Source organism: Drosophila guanche, unplaced genomic scaffold (genome assembly GCF_900245975.1).
Source record: "Drosophila guanche unplaced genomic scaffold, DGUA_6, whole genome shotgun sequence".
Taxonomy (NCBI): domain Eukaryota; kingdom Metazoa; phylum Arthropoda; class Insecta; order Diptera; family Drosophilidae; genus Drosophila; species Drosophila guanche.
The window spans coordinates 1,416,451-1,436,280 of record NW_022995748.1 but is presented as its reverse complement, the minus strand read 5'-3'; the positions used below and the strand labels follow the sequence as shown (position 1 = coordinate 1,436,280).

General features: G+C 34.5%; 3 protein-coding genes across 12 annotated transcripts; 1 reads left to right on the top strand and 2 right to left on the bottom strand.

The window, feature by feature from the left end:
* Positions 1-718: 718 nt before the first annotated feature.
* On the bottom strand, positions 719-5,761 carry LOC117584608 (sialin). Of its 5 annotated transcripts, XM_034273623.1 has the most exons (7): positions 5,649-5,747; positions 4,299-4,359; positions 4,151-4,236; positions 3,244-3,398; positions 3,067-3,185; positions 2,118-2,281; positions 906-1,020 (listed from the first exon to the last, which is right to left on the bottom strand). In XM_034273623.1, the coding sequence occupies exons 3-6, from the start codon at positions 4,230-4,232 to the stop codon at positions 2,230-2,232; spliced, it is 408 nt and encodes a 135-aa protein (XP_034129514.1). In that variant the 5' UTR covers positions 4,233-4,236; positions 4,299-4,359; positions 5,649-5,747; the 3' UTR covers positions 906-1,020; positions 2,118-2,229. The 5 variants fall into 5 exon arrangements, with proteins under 5 accessions (XP_034129510.1, XP_034129512.1, XP_034129511.1 ...); XM_034273619.1 differs by having other exon boundaries at positions 719-1,020; positions 2,118-3,185; positions 5,649-5,746; XM_034273622.1 differs by lacking the exon at positions 906-1,020 and having other exon boundaries at positions 2,172-2,368; positions 5,649-5,761.
* Positions 5,762-6,178: 417 nt separating this feature from the next.
* On the bottom strand, positions 6,179-8,710 carry LOC117584393 (ATP-dependent RNA helicase DHX33). The gene is made up of 4 exons (XM_034273250.1): positions 7,788-8,710; positions 7,619-7,694; positions 6,645-7,427; positions 6,179-6,575 (listed from the first exon to the last, which is right to left on the bottom strand). Exons 1-4 carry the CDS (start codon positions 8,627-8,629, stop codon positions 6,180-6,182), a joined length of 2,097 nt encoding a protein of 698 aa, XP_034129141.1. The 5' UTR covers positions 8,630-8,710; the 3' UTR covers position 6,179.
* An 848-nt stretch (positions 8,711-9,558) lies between these two features.
* LOC117583896 (nipped-B protein) lies at positions 9,559-19,276 on the top strand. 6 transcript variants are annotated; one of them, XM_034272565.1, is made up of 24 exons: positions 10,256-10,416; positions 10,481-10,652; positions 10,706-10,824; positions 10,895-11,042; positions 11,123-11,685; positions 11,740-11,792; positions 11,865-12,093; positions 12,154-12,318; positions 12,375-12,553; positions 12,612-13,052; positions 13,147-13,824; positions 13,888-14,116; positions 14,395-14,719; positions 14,783-15,011; positions 15,492-15,686; positions 15,764-15,856; positions 15,918-16,408; positions 16,864-17,012; positions 17,080-17,367; positions 17,434-17,669; positions 17,730-17,887; positions 17,965-18,628; positions 18,683-18,901; positions 18,965-19,276. In XM_034272565.1, exons 1-24 carry the CDS (start codon positions 10,350-10,352, stop codon positions 19,112-19,114), a joined length of 6,240 nt encoding a protein of 2,079 aa, XP_034128456.1. In that variant the 5' UTR covers positions 10,256-10,349; the 3' UTR covers positions 19,115-19,276. The 6 variants fall into 6 exon arrangements, with proteins under 6 accessions (XP_034128453.1, XP_034128452.1, XP_034128456.1 ...); XM_034272562.1 differs by adding an exon at positions 9,559-9,698 and having other exon boundaries at positions 11,123-12,093; XM_034272563.1 differs by having other exon boundaries at positions 11,740-12,093.
* Positions 19,277-19,830: the final 554 nt, after the last annotated feature.

The window sequence follows — 19,830 nt, the reverse complement described above, 5'->3', positions numbered from 1 at the left end:
GGCTAGTTCTCAGAGACTATAAGAGCTAGAGCCACCAAATTTTCGCTCCAGACTGCTGTATGCGAACACTGAAACCAGTGTATTTAAAAAATTAGCCCCGCCCTCTTCAGCCCCCGCAAAAGGGCGAAAACCTTCCAAATCCACAATTTTGAAGATAATTGAAAAATAAAAACGCCATTCCGTAGGGAATTACCACATCTCTAAGATCACCAGTAGTCTACCAGTAGTAGACAGTACATGTAGATGACAGATGTGGAAAAAAATGTAAAAGACAAATAACCGCTGAAGTACAGATTTAGAGAGTGCTGGGTATAAAAGTTGTGACGCGTAAGAAGCGTCTCACACGTCCCTACTCGCATGTTTGGATTGTGAACGGGCGGGTGATTGCTCGGCAGCACATACTAGGATATTGATCGGTAACCAATGATTACCAAGAAGATGAGATTAGCATGAGATTTTGATAGATGGTCCACGTTGCGAAGTATCTCAACATTGTGAAATAGGGGAGGGAAAAAGAGCACCTCAACTTCTTGAATCGAAGCTATCTTCTCTCCACTCTGAGAATGTGTATCTAGAGTTGTAAGGAAAGTTGATCTTTTAGAGCCTTATTTTCGGATTATAGTATACCACCACTAACTTCCTTGCTTACCATCCGCCTAAATACATATGTATGTATACACAAATATTAAATCGAAAATTATTGAAATTACCCAGTAAATATTTCTGTAGGTAAATTGTATTTATATAACAGGTTTCTCTTTTCCAAAATAAGTAAAACAATATTAAAAAGATTTAAGCAGGATATTAAGTAAATAGTTTTCACATTGGTTCAGAAGTGTTATTGAGTTCCCGATTTGATTTTGGAAAAATCTCAGTTTCTTCGTCGGAATGGTCAATTTTGGGTATTTTTATATTCCAGGCCTGAATTTCTGCTGATCCAAATATTTGATATACAATGTAAGTCAATAAAGAAATTACTGCAGCAACAAGAAAAACGTTTCGCCACTGATCAATAGAGTCCTAAAAAAACGAAAAGTACTTTTAATGTTGTATTTAATAATTAAGGTGATAATTAAATAAATTTATTTTCTAGAAACTAGGATCTATATACATATATCTAATAGCGATTTAATTTAGTCCCAATTGTACGCCATCTTTTTAACTTCAGAGCTTTAATAAAACACAGTTAGTTCCAATTTCAATTTGATTTATTTAAATGGTTCGATTTTTATTTCCTGCTTAAAAGCACAGAACGAAGACGGTTTGCCAACGCGTGAACAGGCAACGTACCTGACCGTGTAAAAAACTAGGAAAGTTGAGATTTATCCCGAAAACTTCCAACGATTGTTTTAACGATTGTCTGTTTCATTGCATCGCAGAACCCAATCGGTCGGAGAACGGAATCCTCTTGAATTGGATTGGAATGAAACATCAGTTGGAATAATCCGAATTTGTGCCACAAGGGCTACCTCTTGTGTGAATTGTTCTTTGTTTACACTACCCGACACCATTTTTTCGCTTCGAACCAAACTAACTTTTTTATAGATTTGGGGCTATAAACATGCTTTACAATTCGTTTTTTCAAAGGGAAAATTTTTTTAAAGAAATTTTAAGATATTTTATTTGTTTGTATTTGAAGACGGTCAGACGGTCAGCTGAAACCACAAAGTTTGGGTATACTTTGTAGATACATTTATTGACATTTTAGAAAAACAAAGTTCACTACAATCATAAGTAAGTTACTTAAGTTATGTAAAAAAAAACTTTACCAAAAAATATACAAGTCTTAAAAATTATTTAAAGAAAATTTCTGCAAGAGAAAAAAACTATTAGTCTTAAAAAAAAATTAAAGCTCTCAGTCTATCAGAAAAATTCGGGTTGGTTCGAAGCGTAAAAAAGGGTTAATTTTTCGAGAGAAGTGCTATTTTTTAGAAGTAATTTAGTAAATTCTTGCTTAAAAATGGCACAAAATAATCGAAAAAACGATTATAAATCGATAATATCATCGCTTATAAAAAAAAGATCCAAAAGACTTCCAGATATTAAAAAGAATACTTAGCATCTCTAATATTTACAGCAAAATCTATATGTGTATGTACATATATATTATTATTTACCTCTTGAGTAACAAGAAATCCAGCCGTTAATGGTGAAATAAAGGACGCTGACATATGAATAGTTTGGCAGAATGCTAAGACGGCAGCAGAATGTCCATAATTCGGGGCTATGTCAATTATATTTGCCATTGCTCCTGCATAGGATGCCGTTATAAATATCACTGCTATAAACCAAATTGATAATAAAAGAGGTATGTTATCTACATATCCTATAAAGTATATTAATAACCCTGGAATGATCTGTGATAATGCTGTAAATAATTTTCTCACATTAGTAAGACTTAGGACTTTGTACAATATAAATTTATCAGCAATATAACAAAACAACACCGATGAAAAGTATGAGCAAATAAACGGCATTCCTGATAGAAAACCATTTGTTTCAAAGTTAAACTTTAAGACGTTGCCCATAAATGTGGGTCCGTTTACAATAAAAATATAATGCAGGAATATTCTTCCAAAGGTTGTAATTGCAATTGCCCATGCTGGCAAAGACTTAAATATTTGCGGCCATGGCACTTTTAATTTGGTATTAGTAGCCTCTTTACTGACATTTAACTCAATGTAATTTAGTTCCTCTTTAGTAATACGAGGATGTTCACGAGGTGTGTTAAAAGCTAGCAAATACCATAACAAACACCATCCAATCCCTAAAGAACCCGTTGTATAAAATATATATTGCCATCCAAACTGTGATAATATAAATCCACACAATGGATATGTTAAACCAATTCCAATACTAAATCCTTGAAAACTTGACATAAAACGAGAGCGTTCTGTAAGTGGTATCCAGTACCCCACTATGGCATACATAGCAGGCCAAGTTAAGCCAGAGGCAAACCCCTGAATAGAACGTAACACAATAACAGCAATGTAATGTAATTCTACGGCCAACGGAATAAGTAGACTACAAAGAGCAGTTGCCAGCTGTGACCATCCAAATACGCACTTGGTTCCAAAAAATTGAGTGGCAACTCCGCCCGCCACCTGGGATAGTACATAACACCAATAGAATGAACTTATTATGACGGACTTTACTATGGATGTCTGCTCTTCAGTACCACCTCCCTAAAAAAAAAGAAATCATTTTTAAAAGCTATTAGATAAAATGTCAACAGTCCATTACCGGTAGTGTATGCGAGGTATTAGTCATGTTCTTGTTCAGATTATCATTTGGATATATTGCAACCAAAGCAAAATTCATATCATTGCGCATCATAAATGATACAAGAAAACCAGACCATGAAAGAAAATACAGAACCAAGCGAGCAGGAATTTTGTCTGGAATTTTAAAATTGTTTTTTTTTTTCAATTTAAATTGTTTTATATGAAACGCTTTTGAAAGTAAATATAAACTGATTACATTTTATTATTTTAAACATAAATTAAATATTTGCTTCGGAAACCGAAGGTTTGCAATACACAAGCGCCGTCTGGAAAAACAAGAAACTATCGCCGAAGCATTCGTGTTCGACCGAGAAGTAAGTGTCGAGGAATTGTCAAGGAAAGCCAACAGCCAAGCCAACCGAAACTACCAATTTACAAGAGACCACCACCTCAGGACAATCCGAAAAACCGAGAGTAGACCCAAGGGTCGGACTACAAAGACTCCAGAGCCCGCCATCTCCAGAAGCCAGACCCTCACCTATGATAGGGCACCTATGTATGAATAAACACTTTAATGTGCTTTCTGTTTAATGTCCTGAATTAAATTTCGAAATACACTTCTAACAGGGTGATAGTATAACAGTCTGGATACAAAATTTGGTTGCTCTAGCTCTAATGGTCTCGTAGCACTAAGCACTCATAAAGACGGACGGACAGACATACATCGGCTATTGATGCTGATCATGAATACTTTATGGGGTCGGAAACGTGTTCTTCTGTGTGTTGCATACATCCACTTCGAGCTCAAACTTAATATGCCCCTCAACTCTTAAAGTAGCGGGTATTACATTATATAGTACAATTAAGAACAAGGGTCTCAATTAAGGGGATTTAGTTTTAGTTAAAGTGTATCAATCAAAAATTACCTCTAAAATGCCATCGACGCAGGACTCTTCTGGCTTCAAGTTCTTCCTGGGGTATAGAATAAGTGTCCCTCGAATCATACATGTTGCTAATACAAAAAATTAGTATTAAAAATGGGTATGGGTATGAAATTAAAGAATGTATACTTACTGGAATGTTATAAAAACTGTTTATCTAATCGAACTAGGTACTTCATCACCAAATAAAAAACCTAGAATATGTAAAATATTAGTTAGATAAGGCTAAACTAGTCCATTTTGTTATAGAATCTATCCCTCATATCTATGAATGGTAATCTACATTTATATGCATGATCATCTATGTACATATGTATGTATGTACTTCGAAATTTTGTATATGTACATTTATTAGCATGGATTCATCCAAACAAGAAACACTTCTTGAAACTATGTAAATGAGGAGGAACGTGACACCCCACAAGTTTTATACCCGGTACTCAGTCAGTATACATGTATGAATATGTAATGTACAAACAAACTTATATATGTACCCTTAGTGTGATACATACATACATATGTACATAGATAGCCTCATGGTGAAATAACTACGAAGGTGACGTTTTAGATATTCACCATGGGTAGCCATATGATTTCTTCGTATTTTACGTATTACATTTTTTCTACATTTGTCATCAGGTGAAAATTTAAAACACAGTTGTAACAGTGACGTGCTTCATCTGTCTGAATGTAAAACTTGGTTTCTCTAGTACTTACAAATACATATATACGCACAGTGGGGCCTTTGGCCATTTCAGCTTGCTAAATTGATAAGTTCTGAACAAATCAAGATATCTTCATGAAATGAACTGAATTTACAACAATTTTATTTTAGCAAGGTCAATCAATCAAAGATAGGTCACAGTGGGGTTCACTAGTCACATTCTCCAAAAAGGAATCTGGCTATGAGTTCCTCCAAAAGTCATGCGAAAACTAAATTTAACATATGATGAGAAAAATGTGATGCCAACTGTAAGGAATGTGGTTTTTTTACCACTGCCACCAGCTGAACATTTCACGTAAGCCCAAAGTTTCATCGTTGGAGCTCTCGCAGCCGGTACTGCTTGTGGAATTGGTTAATATTAGTCATTAGTGGTGTACCAATTTCCAGGGGGGAAGGTTAAACCTGTTACCTTTAATATTTGAATTTTAATTTTAGAACCTGAGCCCTGTACGAATAAGTTATATGCGAAATAATGTATCTTTTTACTAAAAAAAATAGTAGATACGTTTGTTTTTGATATAAACTTAGCTTTTTTGTTTACGCTAACTTGCAACTTGTAGGTGTTCCAACTTAGGTGATAAGGGTGTACGAATAATGTGTGTGCCTACTGTATATCATACGTACATATGTATGTGCGTTAATTACAAGTTACATACATTTTTCCATGTGAAAAGATTTTTGCGAGACGATTGTGCATATGATATGTGTACATTATTCCAGCCTGCAGTAATGACGATCTAATACTGAGTTGTATGTTACCTGTATTGTATATTATTTAACTATTGCAAGTTTGTTGTCAACTAAACATGTTTGCATGCTTATTTTCACCCAATCAGCTGACAAAATCAACGAGCAGTGTGACCGCGGAATTAATAATACCGTATATCGCCAGACCCTCCAAAATATACCAAAATATACGTTCTCATTTTAAAAATATACCGTAGTCTTATCATATTCCTCGATGTTGATGTTCTATTTGATATTGCTAGCTTGCAAAGACTTTTAACACTGAACAAATAATTTAATCCGATTGAAGAATCAATTTGGCTTATTATAAATACTCCTTGGCTATTGGATTGTATATCTTATGACCTTACATTTTAAAATTAATATTTAAAATTTCCAAATGATCAGGGAAATTCTATTCTGTGTCTAAACGGTCAGGGAAATTCTTATACAAATTATTATTCTGAGTTTCAAATATGATCACAGAAATACACTCCTTTATTTGAAATAATTTGTTTCCTTTCTTTTTGGTCCTTATATTATAAAACAATCCAAAAGTAAACTTTAACAATTATTTAGTATTTTATTTTGGCTTCTTAGACTCGGTACTAGTTCTTTGGCCCAGTCCATATGTATATCTGTGACTAGTCGAAGATAGTAATTATCCGTTTGAACAAAGTGAGTAAACAATATACATTTGGGTTTGTACTTTAGGTGAAAGACACTTGAAGGGTGAATTTTAGCCTTAAGATTGCCGGAACAAGTTAAGTAAGAACCGTCCTTTTGCAATATTGCAATATTTTCGAAAAATCCGCTTAAAAGACATTTTTTAAACGATTCAATGTTTTCCGAGCTGTTAATAGTTAGGCCCAATCGCTCGCTTATTTCTGACAATTGACGACAAATGTTACGAGCGTATATTAGACTGCGGTAATTTAAATAATTGTCCTGACACCACACCTAAAAAAATAAACAAACCATTCGCATAAAATCACAAATATAAATGTAGATATCAAATGTGCTTCTTACCTTCTGCTGGTCTGTCTTTAAAAATAAATTAAAAACATTTAGCAGCGTTAAATGATCTCCATGCTTAGAGCTAAACTTGGCATGTGCAAGTGAAGCCAATTCATTTTTAGCGATGCTTGAAATAAAAATATTATCACTCGAAAGGACTGAAACAAGGCGTAACATTTCCTCCATACAACCAACTTTTGAAGCTGATATTAACAATTTAGAATACTTGGGATCTAATGGATACTGGGACATTAAACGACCCAAAGGTGTAATACACGATATAGAGCCATAATCTATAGCCCCAAGACCACTCAAACTTCTGTATGCACTAGTCAGTGATTCTTCTAATGGAGCATCTAAAAAATCAAAATTATTGCAGTCTACATCCATAGCCAAGAGATGAAGCACTGTTGAGGTCGGGTTTGTTCTAAGAATTTCCGGCTGAGTCAAGTTCATAAAAGAGTCCATTTCGCTTTTTGTATACACCCGGTAACATATTCCAGGTGCATCACGACCCGCTCGACCAGTGCGTTGCCATGCTTGTGCTCTTGATATTCGAACGGTTTTTAAAATATCAATTCCGTCAACGGAATTAAAATATTTCTCTTTTACAAATCCACAATCGATGACGCAGCGTATACCAGGTATGGTAATTGACGTTTCAGCTATATTTGTGGCTAACACAATTTTCCGTACATTTGATGGACACGGCAAAAAACATTCCAGCTGCATGTTGTGTGATAATTGAGCGTACATTGTACAAACACGTACGTTTGTGGTCCCATTTACATTTATCTAAAAACAGATAAAAAAATATTTTGTATTTAAATTATTTTAATAACAATTAAATATATTGAATATACTGAAGGATTATACCATACATTAATGTCTGTTGTTAAAATCAATAATCAACTGTTTATAAGTATACATTTTCCTACATGAATTATGTAATTATGCATTAAGCTGTATTTAAAAGAAAAATTCACCTTCGAAAGTGTTCGAATTTGTCGAGCCAACGCTTCAATTTCTTCTTGTCCCGTTAGGAAGATTAAAACATCATGGCTGTGAATTGATTTGATAAATTTTAAAACCAATTAGCATTATTAGAATTCATTTTTTTAAATTATAATTTATTAAACATTTTTTCATACATACTTGATTGGTTCAGTTCGATGAATATAAAAAAGTGTTACTAGTAACGCGTGGATATAGTCATCATGTGGTTCCTTGGCATGCAATACACGGACGGGATGCGTTCTTCCCTCTAAATACAATCCCTTACACTTGAAATATTTTCCGAAATGATCAATATCCATTGTTGCAGAGGTAATCACAATTTTTAGAGTTGCTAAGTTTTTTCTACTTCTTTCCTTTTGAGCTTCTTTTACAATTCCAAATAATAAGTCGGCATTTACAGTACGTTCATGAGCTTCATCCAGAATGATTACAGAATATTTGAGCAAAAGGCGGTCTTCTATAGATTCCCGCAATAATATACCATCTGTCAGATAACGAATTTTTGTATTCTTTGAAGTAAGATCCTCGAAACGAACTGTATATCCCACAATATCGCCAACACTACTTGACAACTCCTGCGCGACTCGCTTTGCAACTGTGATTGCTGCTACTCGACGTGGCTGAGTAATACCAATCATGTTACTCTTTGCATATCCTTCATGTAAAAGAAACTGGGGAATTTGTGTTGTTTTTCCTGATCCTGTTTCACTCATAATTAAAACAGTGTCATTACATTCTATCTCCTTCAATATTCTATGTCGGCAATTGTACACTGGCAACGAGGTTTTTTGTTGTCCAACGCAATTTCTTTTACTAGCTGGTACAACAGGTACCGTGTTTTGAGGCGTGGACAGCGGGTAGGTGAATTTATTTTTCACGTCCATATCAGATTTGACTGCCTCAGTTTTCCGCTTAGTTGCAAAATTCGTTGATATAAGCCGTACATTAGAATTGTTGGTCAATGAATATTTTGAATCCATTTTAAGATTTTCTGATAGAACTAACGATAATCTATATCCTATTTATATGCTGGGCAAGGTATAATTTAGGCACGTTTGTTAATGACACATTGAAACAATTGTTTTGGTTAAAATCAAGCGTGCTATGTGGTGTGACCGCGAAATTATCGAAAAAAAATACCGTTTGGCCCTCAGAGAAATATACCGTAAATATACCGATGAGAAATAATGGGCTCGTTCACCATGAAAAATGTATAATACATTTGGGGCATTACATTTTTTCTATTTAATTATGATATTCTTTTCTGGATGCATTTATTTTTAATATTTGATATTCTTGGAGAGAACTTTGCAATTCGGAATGCAGTCTGATGCTGCTAAAAATGAACCGTCTGCGAACTATTAAGCTTTGATATGCAAAAATTATGATTTTTGTACGATTACATTTACGAAATTGTCACTGTAAAAACTCAGGAAAAGTCTTATAAATATTATATCATGCGTTTGTTTTAAATTCCGTTCGTGTATATGTGCGTTAATCCGAAGTCGGTTAAGATACTTCTGAAAAGTATTCATATATATCAGTCTATAAGTACTCAGGAAAAGTCTTATAAATATTATATCATGCGTTTGTTTTAAATTCCGTTCGTGTATATGTGCGTTAATACGAAGTCGGTTAAGATACTTCTGAATAAAATCTATGGAGAAGCGGCTGAGACTGTTTCTTTACCTGTTATGGCTACTTCTGGAGTACCACAGGGCTAGGCCCTTGATGCTCTTGGTGTTAAACCAGACCCCGAGTTATAGTTTTCTGATTACATATCTACCATGGTTAATAAATCAACAGCAAACACTTTGTAGTTTAAACCATTTCTCGAATACCATAAATGTGCTATCTCTATCAACCCTGCAATAGGATTCAATAGCTGACTGTCATACAATCTGTTTACTTAGAGCGTTCAGTCTCCGTTCATGTTCCGTCGGCCATGTTCCTTTAAATCTCCATTTCTGAAAATGAATAATGAACTGACTTTAATAGCTGCAAAGTATTTATTGTGTTGAATGTGTGCCGTATATAAAATGAATAAAAGTATATTTGAAGGAGGTCTAGTGCTAACTAAGTAAACAAAATTACCAAAATCAAGGCAACTATTCTATGGATATGTTTGTATTCTTGCATAGGGAAATATAATATATATTTTTTTCCTACGTTTTCCAAGTGTTTTTTGTGCGATATTAACTATTTTTAAGCTAAACACTAAGATAAATCTCATATACGTGAATTTGTGAAACACAAGTACATATGGATGTACAAATGACTATATTGGATATAGCCAAGGAATGAAATCTACATGCATACATACATAACAATGTATGTACATGGCTGGCAGACTTGAGTATAAACATATGTAGGCATGTGTTGCTCCAAATAAATATTTAAATGCTTTAATAAATAAAGTATTCATTAATTGTGCGTTAGAATAAGGGTGTTAACCTAGATGTACGTAAGTACATACTTGTGTCGACAATTCTACACCTACATATTTATGAATGCCTAAAATGTGTACATGTGTGTCATACACATAATCTGGTAACCAGTCTATTAAAACCAATTCTGCATTCTTGCCCCATTTATTGTCAGTTTAGACCTACAATTTATACAAATCAATCGGAATCGTATATAAAAACAAACCACTGTAAAAGGGCACACCACTCTGAGAATACAAGCTTGTCGTAAATAATGGGGGACCGTGACATCCCGAGCGTACCCGTCACAACGTTAGCGGGTCTAACCAGCACTTCTGATTGTAAGTATTCATTTATATATTGTCCTTTCAAATGCAATAAATTCATTCATTGTTTTTTACGAAGTGCTCAGCGAGTTACCTGTATCCGATTCACTCCTGAGTGCGGCCTCATTGAATAAGTCACTATTGTTCCATGCTTTAGTAGCCAGTGAATCTGATAATTTGCTTTCTGTTCGAGATGGAGCTCTCGTACGTCAGTTAGTAAATGCGATTGAACAAACAAACTCTGACAATATGTAAGTACGGGCTTATACTTAATAATTCAGCACTAATCATGATTATATTTCAGCGAGTTAAAACCAGAGTATACTTTTGAACAACATGGAACTAATATAAGTACTTATCCAGAGCTGCTGCAGGGCATTTACAATTTCCGCCCAACTGTTTTCAACACGCCATTAAAGATAAGTAAGTCGCAACAGTACTAATATATATATATATATGTGATTTTTCTTACCATATTATTTGTATAATCCAGTGCGTTATGACCATAACAATGCCAAGGAATTAACCCCGAGCGAACACATTGTGGGCCAATCACATTCCTCTCAGCAGGCGACAGCATCATCTACTGATATATCACAAAAGATGCAACAAACGCAAACGTATATTGAGAAATCTTCCAGGTGGGAATCATTAACTTTTATTGTTCAACTGTCGTCCCTTATTAACTTCTTAAATAATTCTGAAAACTGCTTCATTTTAGTTTGGCTGCTACTGACGTGCTTCCAGATGAGTATTCCATGATTGGTTCCAGGACAAACATGAATGAAATCAACAAACGAATGGAGAAACCACCAAACCTAGAGGAAAATGTTACACAAACATTTCCAAAAAATGAAGAAATGGATATCACTCATACAATTGCAGAAAACAAGAACCCAAATTCATCTTTATACTCAGCTCAGCAACAGTATTTCAGTCAACTTAAAGTTCGAGAATATTCATTAAATTGCGATAATCTTAAACAAGTAGACAATAATCCATCTTTTCAACGGATGCCGGATGAATTATTATTTTTGGAATCACCAATTTACCATTTACAACCTGCTATGACAGAATCCCAAGCTCCTACAACATCGACCTCAATGATCCAAGGCAACTTCCAAAATGTATTAAATATACAACAACAGCGGATTACGGAATCAGCTGCACATCACAAAGATCAAGCGAAATCTTTACTGCCAAACACAAACAATCAGTTACCGACGCTAACAACCAACGTGCCAGACTTACACTTAATACCTGCAACTTCAACATCGATAATAAGTAATAATAATCGACCTGCCATTAGCCAAGAACCTCATCAAAACAATATTTCAGCTTCGACAGCTACTTCGACATCGACGTCATCGAGTGGCAAGTCCGAGGTTCGGGTATGTATAAATCGTCTTAACGTTGAGGATACTCGCTTGATGCAGCAAAGTATTAAAAAGTTTGTACAAAAGTCACCAGAATTGGCTAGAAGTATGGGGTTACTACAACAATCATCAGAACAACAGCCCAATACAAGTTTGAATGTTATGCCTATGACTGAGCTAGGAGTCGGTGAGGCTACCACGGAAACTCTAAGCACAGAACTGGATATGTTTTCAACGATTAAAGCAGATGAGAAACGGTATGCTTCAAAGCGAAAGATGGCTGTTTCTATTGGTGATATTCCCCCGGAACAAATATGTAAGTACTCCTTTAATAATAGTTGAAAACTATTTTTAACTTACGTTTGTTTCTTTTTAGTCTCAAAACCCAAAGTGCGTCGCGTCGAACGAATAATAGCCATTGCAAACTCAAAAGATTTAAAGGATGAAGTAACTCGATCACAAACATATCAACATTTTATGAGAAATATGGAACAAATTATTGAGATGTTGGACGATACGGAATCCCCAAATTTTGATTCTGGTACTTAAATAAAAATAGTAACCTTGCCTTTAAAAATATTTTCTTTACATTTGCAGAACACTTTGACGAAAATATTGAATGCATTTCCCCAAAACTTCTTAATACGATGAGCAATGATGTTGCAAAGTTGAAAGCTAAGCAAGCCTTAGACTCCATTCCGAAAAACAAGTTAACGCTTCTAATAAATTACGCTATGCGTAACGTTTATTTAGCCAGAAACTATTTTGCTGGACCAGTATGTATTATATTATATAATGAACTACTTTTCATGTTGATTTCATAAATAATTGCAGGAGGACGAAGATGAAATTGTAGATGATGAAGTAATAGACAAAATTTTAAATGCAATGGATGCTTGCCTACTTATATGCAATATCTATTCGACCGTGAGCGATCTTAAGTTTCTGCAAGAGGATAACATTTCACATATTATAAAGTTTGCCCAATTTCAACTGCGCGAAACAATATTTCCTTCTCATGATCCTGTGTATACAGTTAAGAGTATGAAAAAAAGTACTAATCGCAAAAAAATTAAGTCACATCAAGGACATCATCGAAACCTACAGCTTTTTTACTCGAAAACAGTTGAGCTTTTAAAGGTGTTTGTGGCACTTTTTGATAAGTGTATTTTTGTGGATACCATAGTTTTACCGTTGTCGACGCTTGCTATAGAACCATTTTTTGTAGACAATATTGAAACATTGCAATTTGTGTGCCTGGAACTGGTTACCACTGTAAGTTATGAAAATCAATGAAGTACTTATTAGTACTTAATATCTTTAAACAGGTATAAAGTTTCCATTCATATTAAAATTTTGTATATTTCAGATATTTCGGAAAGAAAGATACGATAAAATAAGGAACAGTATCTTAGGAGACATATTATCTTCGATTGATCGTTTACCTTCATCGAAGAAAAACCTTCGTCCGTATAAACTTACAAATAATGGTGGAAATATTCAAATGGTCACAGCACTAGTGCTACAATTAATTCAATGTGCTACAATTTTACCAGACTCGCTTTGTGATAATGTAAAAACGACTGCTGCATTTCAACTGGTTGTTGATAATGACGATGATCCTGCTAAGAAAATAGTAAAGCCCAACAAAGATATTGTGGTTTTAAAAAAGTATGATGTAGCTGTCAGTATTGGTGGCAATTTCTTAACAACTTTTTTGAACAAGTGCAAGTCTCGATCAAATGAAACAGATTTTCGACCACTCTTTGAAAACTTTATCCATGATTTGCTGGCAACTGTGAACAAGCCCGAATGGCCCGCATCTGAATTGTTGCTTTCACTACTGGGTACCATGCTGGTTCGATATGTATCTGATAAGGGTATAGAGCAGAGCATTCGTTTAGTATCCTTAGATTACCTTGGAATAGTAGCAGCTCGTCTCCGCAAAGACACAGTTGAGTCTCGATGTAAGGTGAATATAATTGATTCAATGATTAAATCAATAAAAGTGGAGCAAGAAAAGGAGGGAGATTTATCAAACAGTAACGTATGTATTTACATTAACAGATTTGAAGTCATCACGTATTAATTACTATTATATACTTCACAGGCAAAAATTGAATTACACCCTGAGGAACAGCGAACGGAATTTCTGCAGAAGATTCTTCTTGATTTTCTAGCTGTAAATGCTCAAGAAGAAAATTTAATTTGGGACTACGCACGACACTTTTATTTGGCTCAATGGTACCGAGATGTTATTTATCAAAGACGTCGAATAAAGGATGGAGAAAAAGGCTTTGCATTGAGAAAATCAAAAAGCCGAGATAAACGGAAAACAGGTATTTTTACATTAATATTAATTTGCATGCAGTCTACTTGAGAACAAAGTGGCTTGAATTATCTGTAACTTAACTGGCAGTCACCCATAATATCTTTTCGATTACGGTGCTTAGTTGGCCATACTGATAGAGTTTAAGGGGCAAGAAAATATAGAGACAGTCTTCGGGTTTCACTTACTTTTGTGCTCCGGTATTCGCAAATGTATTCGCCACTGCAGCTTTTACAAATTCTATAATTCTACATTATATTTATATTTTCGAAAATTATTTACTTCAAGGTGAATACTTGGATACATCCGATTCAGAATCCGGCGAAGATCATTATAATGAAGATACGAAAAAAAATGGAAACCCGCCTATTGATTTGATTGATTATGAACTTAATCTGGAAATTTTTAACGTGTTAGAGGAACGGAAACAATATTTAATCAGTAAAATAAAGCCATATTCGGTTTCTGGAGAGCAACATCACACATCACAACAGCAAATTAAGACTTATATAGATTATAATAATGCACAGCTAATAGCGCAATATTTAGCTACTAAACGGCCCTTTAGTCAGTCATTCGATGGATGCTTGAAGAAAATTATTTTAGTCGTTAAGTGAGTATTATCTCTGATGTTCTATCGCTACAGTTGTAACAATTTATTTTTAATTTTTAACAGTGAACCGTCCATAGCAGTAAGGACCCGTGCAATGAAATGTCTCGCTAACATTGTGGAAGTGGATCCATTGGTATTGAAGCGAAAAGATATGCAAATGGGTGTTAACCAGAAATTCTTAGATACTGCTATCTCAGTACGCGAAGCGGCTGTAGATTTGGTTGGGAAATTCGTACTCAGCAATCAAGAGTTAATTGATCAGTATTACGATATGCTATCGACTCGAATATTGGTGAGATATGTAGATAATAGAAGTATTTTTTATTCGGGATATCCTGTTTTCAGTTACTGACAAGCTTACAATCGATTATGTTAGTCACTAGCATAATTTATGCTTAATATCTAAATGCGAAATTTAGTGTTTTACCCACACAATTCTTTTAGATTCTTTTTGTAGTACAAAATTACCGTTTTGAAAATGGAATGGATTAGCATATTGCGTTTTTTAAATGAAGTCTAAAGCTTTTGCAAAAATGAAAACCGAAACTCGGCCGAATATGTATACTATAAAATAATAGAGCCTGGCTGAATCTACCGTATATTCGAATCCACAGATATAGACATGGCCACATTAATGCGTATCAATTAAAAACAAGCACGTAATTTACTTTGCCAAAAAGGGACCGATTACTGTGGATTCAAGCTGGGTTCTAATATGTAAAATAAGATTAAATTGAACGTACATAATTTTTTTGTTTTCATTATGTTTTAGGATACTGGAGTCTCCGTAAGAAAAAGAGTTATTAAAATTTTGCGTGATATTTGTATAGAATATCCAGACTTTGCGAAAATTCCCGAAATTTGTGTTAAGATGATACGTCGCGTAAACGATGAGGAAGGCATCCAAAAGCTTGTTACCGAAGTGTTTATGAAAATGTGGTTCACACCGTGTATAAAAAACGATAAAGTTAGTAAACAAAGTATATACAAATATGATAGATGTCTTACTAATTTAATTTTTTCTGTGTTTGTATTGATATTTAGCACGGAATACAAAGGAAAATCAATCAGATTATAGACGTGGTAAATACAGCTCATGATACTGGAACTATATGGCTAGAAGGGCTGTTAATGAGTGTACGTACTATTCGTAATTAAAATATCACAAAAATGTATACAACTTATTTATATCTTTCAGATTTTCAAACCTAAAGATATGTTAAAAAATGATGGAAGTATCCAAGAACCTGTAAAGAAAAATACTGAGCCACCGCAAGAAATTGTGCTAGCATGTCAGCAATTAGCGGATGGGCTCATAGACAGATTGATTGAATTAGAGGACACTGATAATGCGAGAATGCTCGGCTGCATAACCACACTTCATTTGCTAGCAAAAGTGCGACCACAGCTGTTGGTTCGGCATGCAATGACCATTGAGCCTTATCTTAATATTAAATGTCATTCAGCTACAGCTGCAAAATTCATATGTGCTGTTGCAGATATTCTCGAAAAGGTGGTGCCTCTTGTTAATAATGCTAGCGAGTCTTTTTTGGCTTCTTTGGAAGAGCATTTAATGCTCTTGGTTGTATCGAGAAACCAAGCAGAAGTAACCAGTTGCGTATCCTGTTTGGGAGCACTCGTCAATAAGATAACAAAGAACTATAAATTGATCCGCGATTGTTTTCAAAAGTATGTATTTTCATTTCCATAATTTATATAATTAATATTAGTTGGTACACTCTTTAATGGCATATTAGTGCATAAGTATGTTATGTTCCACTCGAATGGAAACGTTTCCGACCCCATAAAGCCGAGTAAATATATCCTTGTCTTATCTGTCCGTCCCTTCGTCCGCTTTGTATCCAGACTGCTGTACTATCACACTGTATACACAGTTAAGAAATCAAAATAAATCAATCAGAAATCAACGACATTTTCAAAATACAGCACGATAAAAACAGACATTTTACAACTTCCCATAATTACAAATTAAACATCGTTCATCCAACTTAGATTTCAATGACTGTTTCTGCACGAAAATCCTTTATAACTCGCGGTCCATCTAGGTTAATTTTGTTTGAATATTCACCGACTATGCATGGATACTTATAATTTGTTATAACCATTTGTTGTTTGTTCTCTAGGTTTTATCGCGTTCTTGACGTTTCTCGGAATCAAGTGCTTCAAAAAAACTGCAGTGCAGATAATATTTACACACCAAGCTTTCGACGAAGCCTATTTACGATTGGAATCTTAATGCGGTACTTTGATTTTAAGTCACCTATTGCTTTAGGTAAGTGTAATTATGAGTTTCATTGTGATTAACTATTTTTTTTTTTTGCTTTTGTTTCCCTTTTCAGGTGAAACAAATGGAGGCCTTCCGGTATCGATATGCGATGATGTGTTTGAGTGCTTGATGTTCTTTTGTCGTTGCTCAAATCAAGAGATTCGAAAGCAAGCTCTGATATCACTTGGATCTTTTTGTGTTCTGAATGATGATTACTTAACACGATCTGAGCTAAAACAGTTTTATTGTGATTTGTTAAACTCTACTGCAAGCGATGGAGGTATCAAAATAATATGTATGCGTAATATTTGGATATACTTAACAGAATCAGAGATGTTTATGCACAATAAGGAAAAAGAATGTTAGTATAGTCTGTTTTGGGCATTTTAAATGGAAGTACCTAACTTCATACATTTTTAATTTTTAGGGGAAAAACAATCAAAGCATGAAGATCTCAAGGAAATGAATGACGTTTCATCTGGCATGTCTAGTCGGATCATTCAACTCTATTTGGAAGAAATCCTCAACTGTTTTCTCAATCGCGATGATACGGTACGGCTGTGGGCTGTTAAGGTTGTGCACATTGTACTGCGCCAGGGCTTAGTTCATCCTGTTAGAATGGTTCCATATTTAATATGCCTAAGTACCGATCCAAAGATAGAGGTTCGTATCTATTAGTTTATTTTGAAAATGAATATTTTTAAATTCTCTTGATTTTTGCAGTCTGCCCATAGAGCTGATGCCTTATTAAAAGACATCGATAAAACCTATTCCGGTTTCGTAAATATGAAAGTTCAATTTGGATTACAACTTTGCTTTAAGTTACAGCAAATATTGCAAATAAATAACCGGGGGAAACTGGAAATAATTCGAGGTTATGCGTGAGTATTTAAATAATCTATATCAATTTATTTATCCGCTCTAATGTGTACATTTTTTTGTTTTTTATTGTATTTAGAAAACGAGGACCAGAAAAAGTGACTACTGCTTTAAATGACTTTCTGTACACGTTACTTCGTTCTACAAAGCCACAAAGACGTGCACTGGTTCAGACTGTTACTAAACAGTTTGACGATCAGAAAACATCGCTACAGCAAATGCTGTATATAGCCGATAATCTAGCATACTTTCCGTATGTCGTTCAAGATGAGCCTTTATATCTAATACATCAAATAGACTTGCTGATATCAATGGCTGGAACACATCTGCTTGCAACGTTTAAGGAACATTTGAATCCAAATGAAAAAGAAGGAGATGTATTAGAGGATGAAGATGATGTAGAAGATCCTCAAGTGTTGTTTAATCGTTTGCCGGAAGACATGACCGAGATAAAAAAATGTATAACATCCGCCCAAGCGTGTATGCTCCTTTTAATACTGAAAGATCATTTAAAAGACATGTATGGCCTCACAGATGGTAAAATTTCAAGATATTCGCCTTCTGAACAAAAAATGTATGAAAAGGCAATAACACGTAGAAGCGTCGTCGACTTCAACCCTAAAACAACAATTGATTTGATTAAGAAACAGAAGTCTCACGATCTTTCAGACTCAGAACCTGATTGTTCTTCAAGACCTCTTACAGATGATGAAAAATTAGACCTTGTCGTCAAGTACCTCGATGTAAGTAACCTGAATTTCGCTGTATACATACTTATATAACAATTGTGTTTTTAGTTTAAGCAACTTATGTTAAAGCTGGATCCAGAGGACGGAGATTCAGAAGGAGATGAAATTCGTGAAAAATCAAACTTAAATAACTCGTCTATTTCTGATGGTGTAGTCTACTTAAACTCTACAAAAGGTTCACAGCCATCAAATAATGACAGCAGCTTTTGTTCGACACCAAATGTCAGTCACGTTCAATCATCAATAACAGCTGCGACTTCAACAGATGTAAGTGTTTCTATAAAATGTTTCAGTGGTTTACACTGATTTATAACTTGAACTTTGATTTAGGAAGGTACACCAAGGTCCCAAATCGTGAAATCATCAAATATTCCTACAAAACCAAGTGCTCGGAAGCAATGCATAGCACGAACTAAACGAAAGCGCCGCAAGATAATGTCGTCTGACGATGAAGATGTCAGTGATGAGGATTATGCGTGAGCTTCATCGTTTTTTATTTTCTTGTAAATGCTTTAAGAATACTATTACTCTAAAATAAAAAATATACTATTTTCGTGGTCGTTGTGCACTAAACCTATCATAGACAAAAAACCCTATAATAATACATGTACAAAAATCAATAAATGTTTCTTTAAAAATTAATGTAATCATTAAGCGATTCAAATATTTAATAGGGTTAATTCCGCATAATTAACTATTATGCTTAAATATATGTTCACAATCTTAACCAATAAGATTTTAATAAATATTTGAAAATACAAAAAAAAAAACATTTTCTTTTATTAGAGTTTGTTAACTAAATTCCCTTTTCTTTAAAAATTACATCTAAGTATAAGAACAACAATATAAATAGTTTTATAATAAGATATAGGAAATATAAATATGTAAATTTCGTAAAAATAAGATTTTGTAATCTTACTAATAAACCAAGTACAACCAATATTCTTCCTTGTATTTTTTCAAACCATCTCCACGTTTTGTTTAGATACTCGTTAAATAAGGCACACCAGCTGAAAACAATCATTACGTTTTGATTCGGTTTTAAATATAAGCAGAGCGTTGCATTGCACACATGCGATGACGCATTACCTGATGGGCCCCTTTCTGGGCCTTCTTCGGACGACTCACAGGCCTCGCTCAATCCGCTGGCTACACTGAATGTTTTCTCGCTGGGCTCCTCCTATACTCTTGCTCGC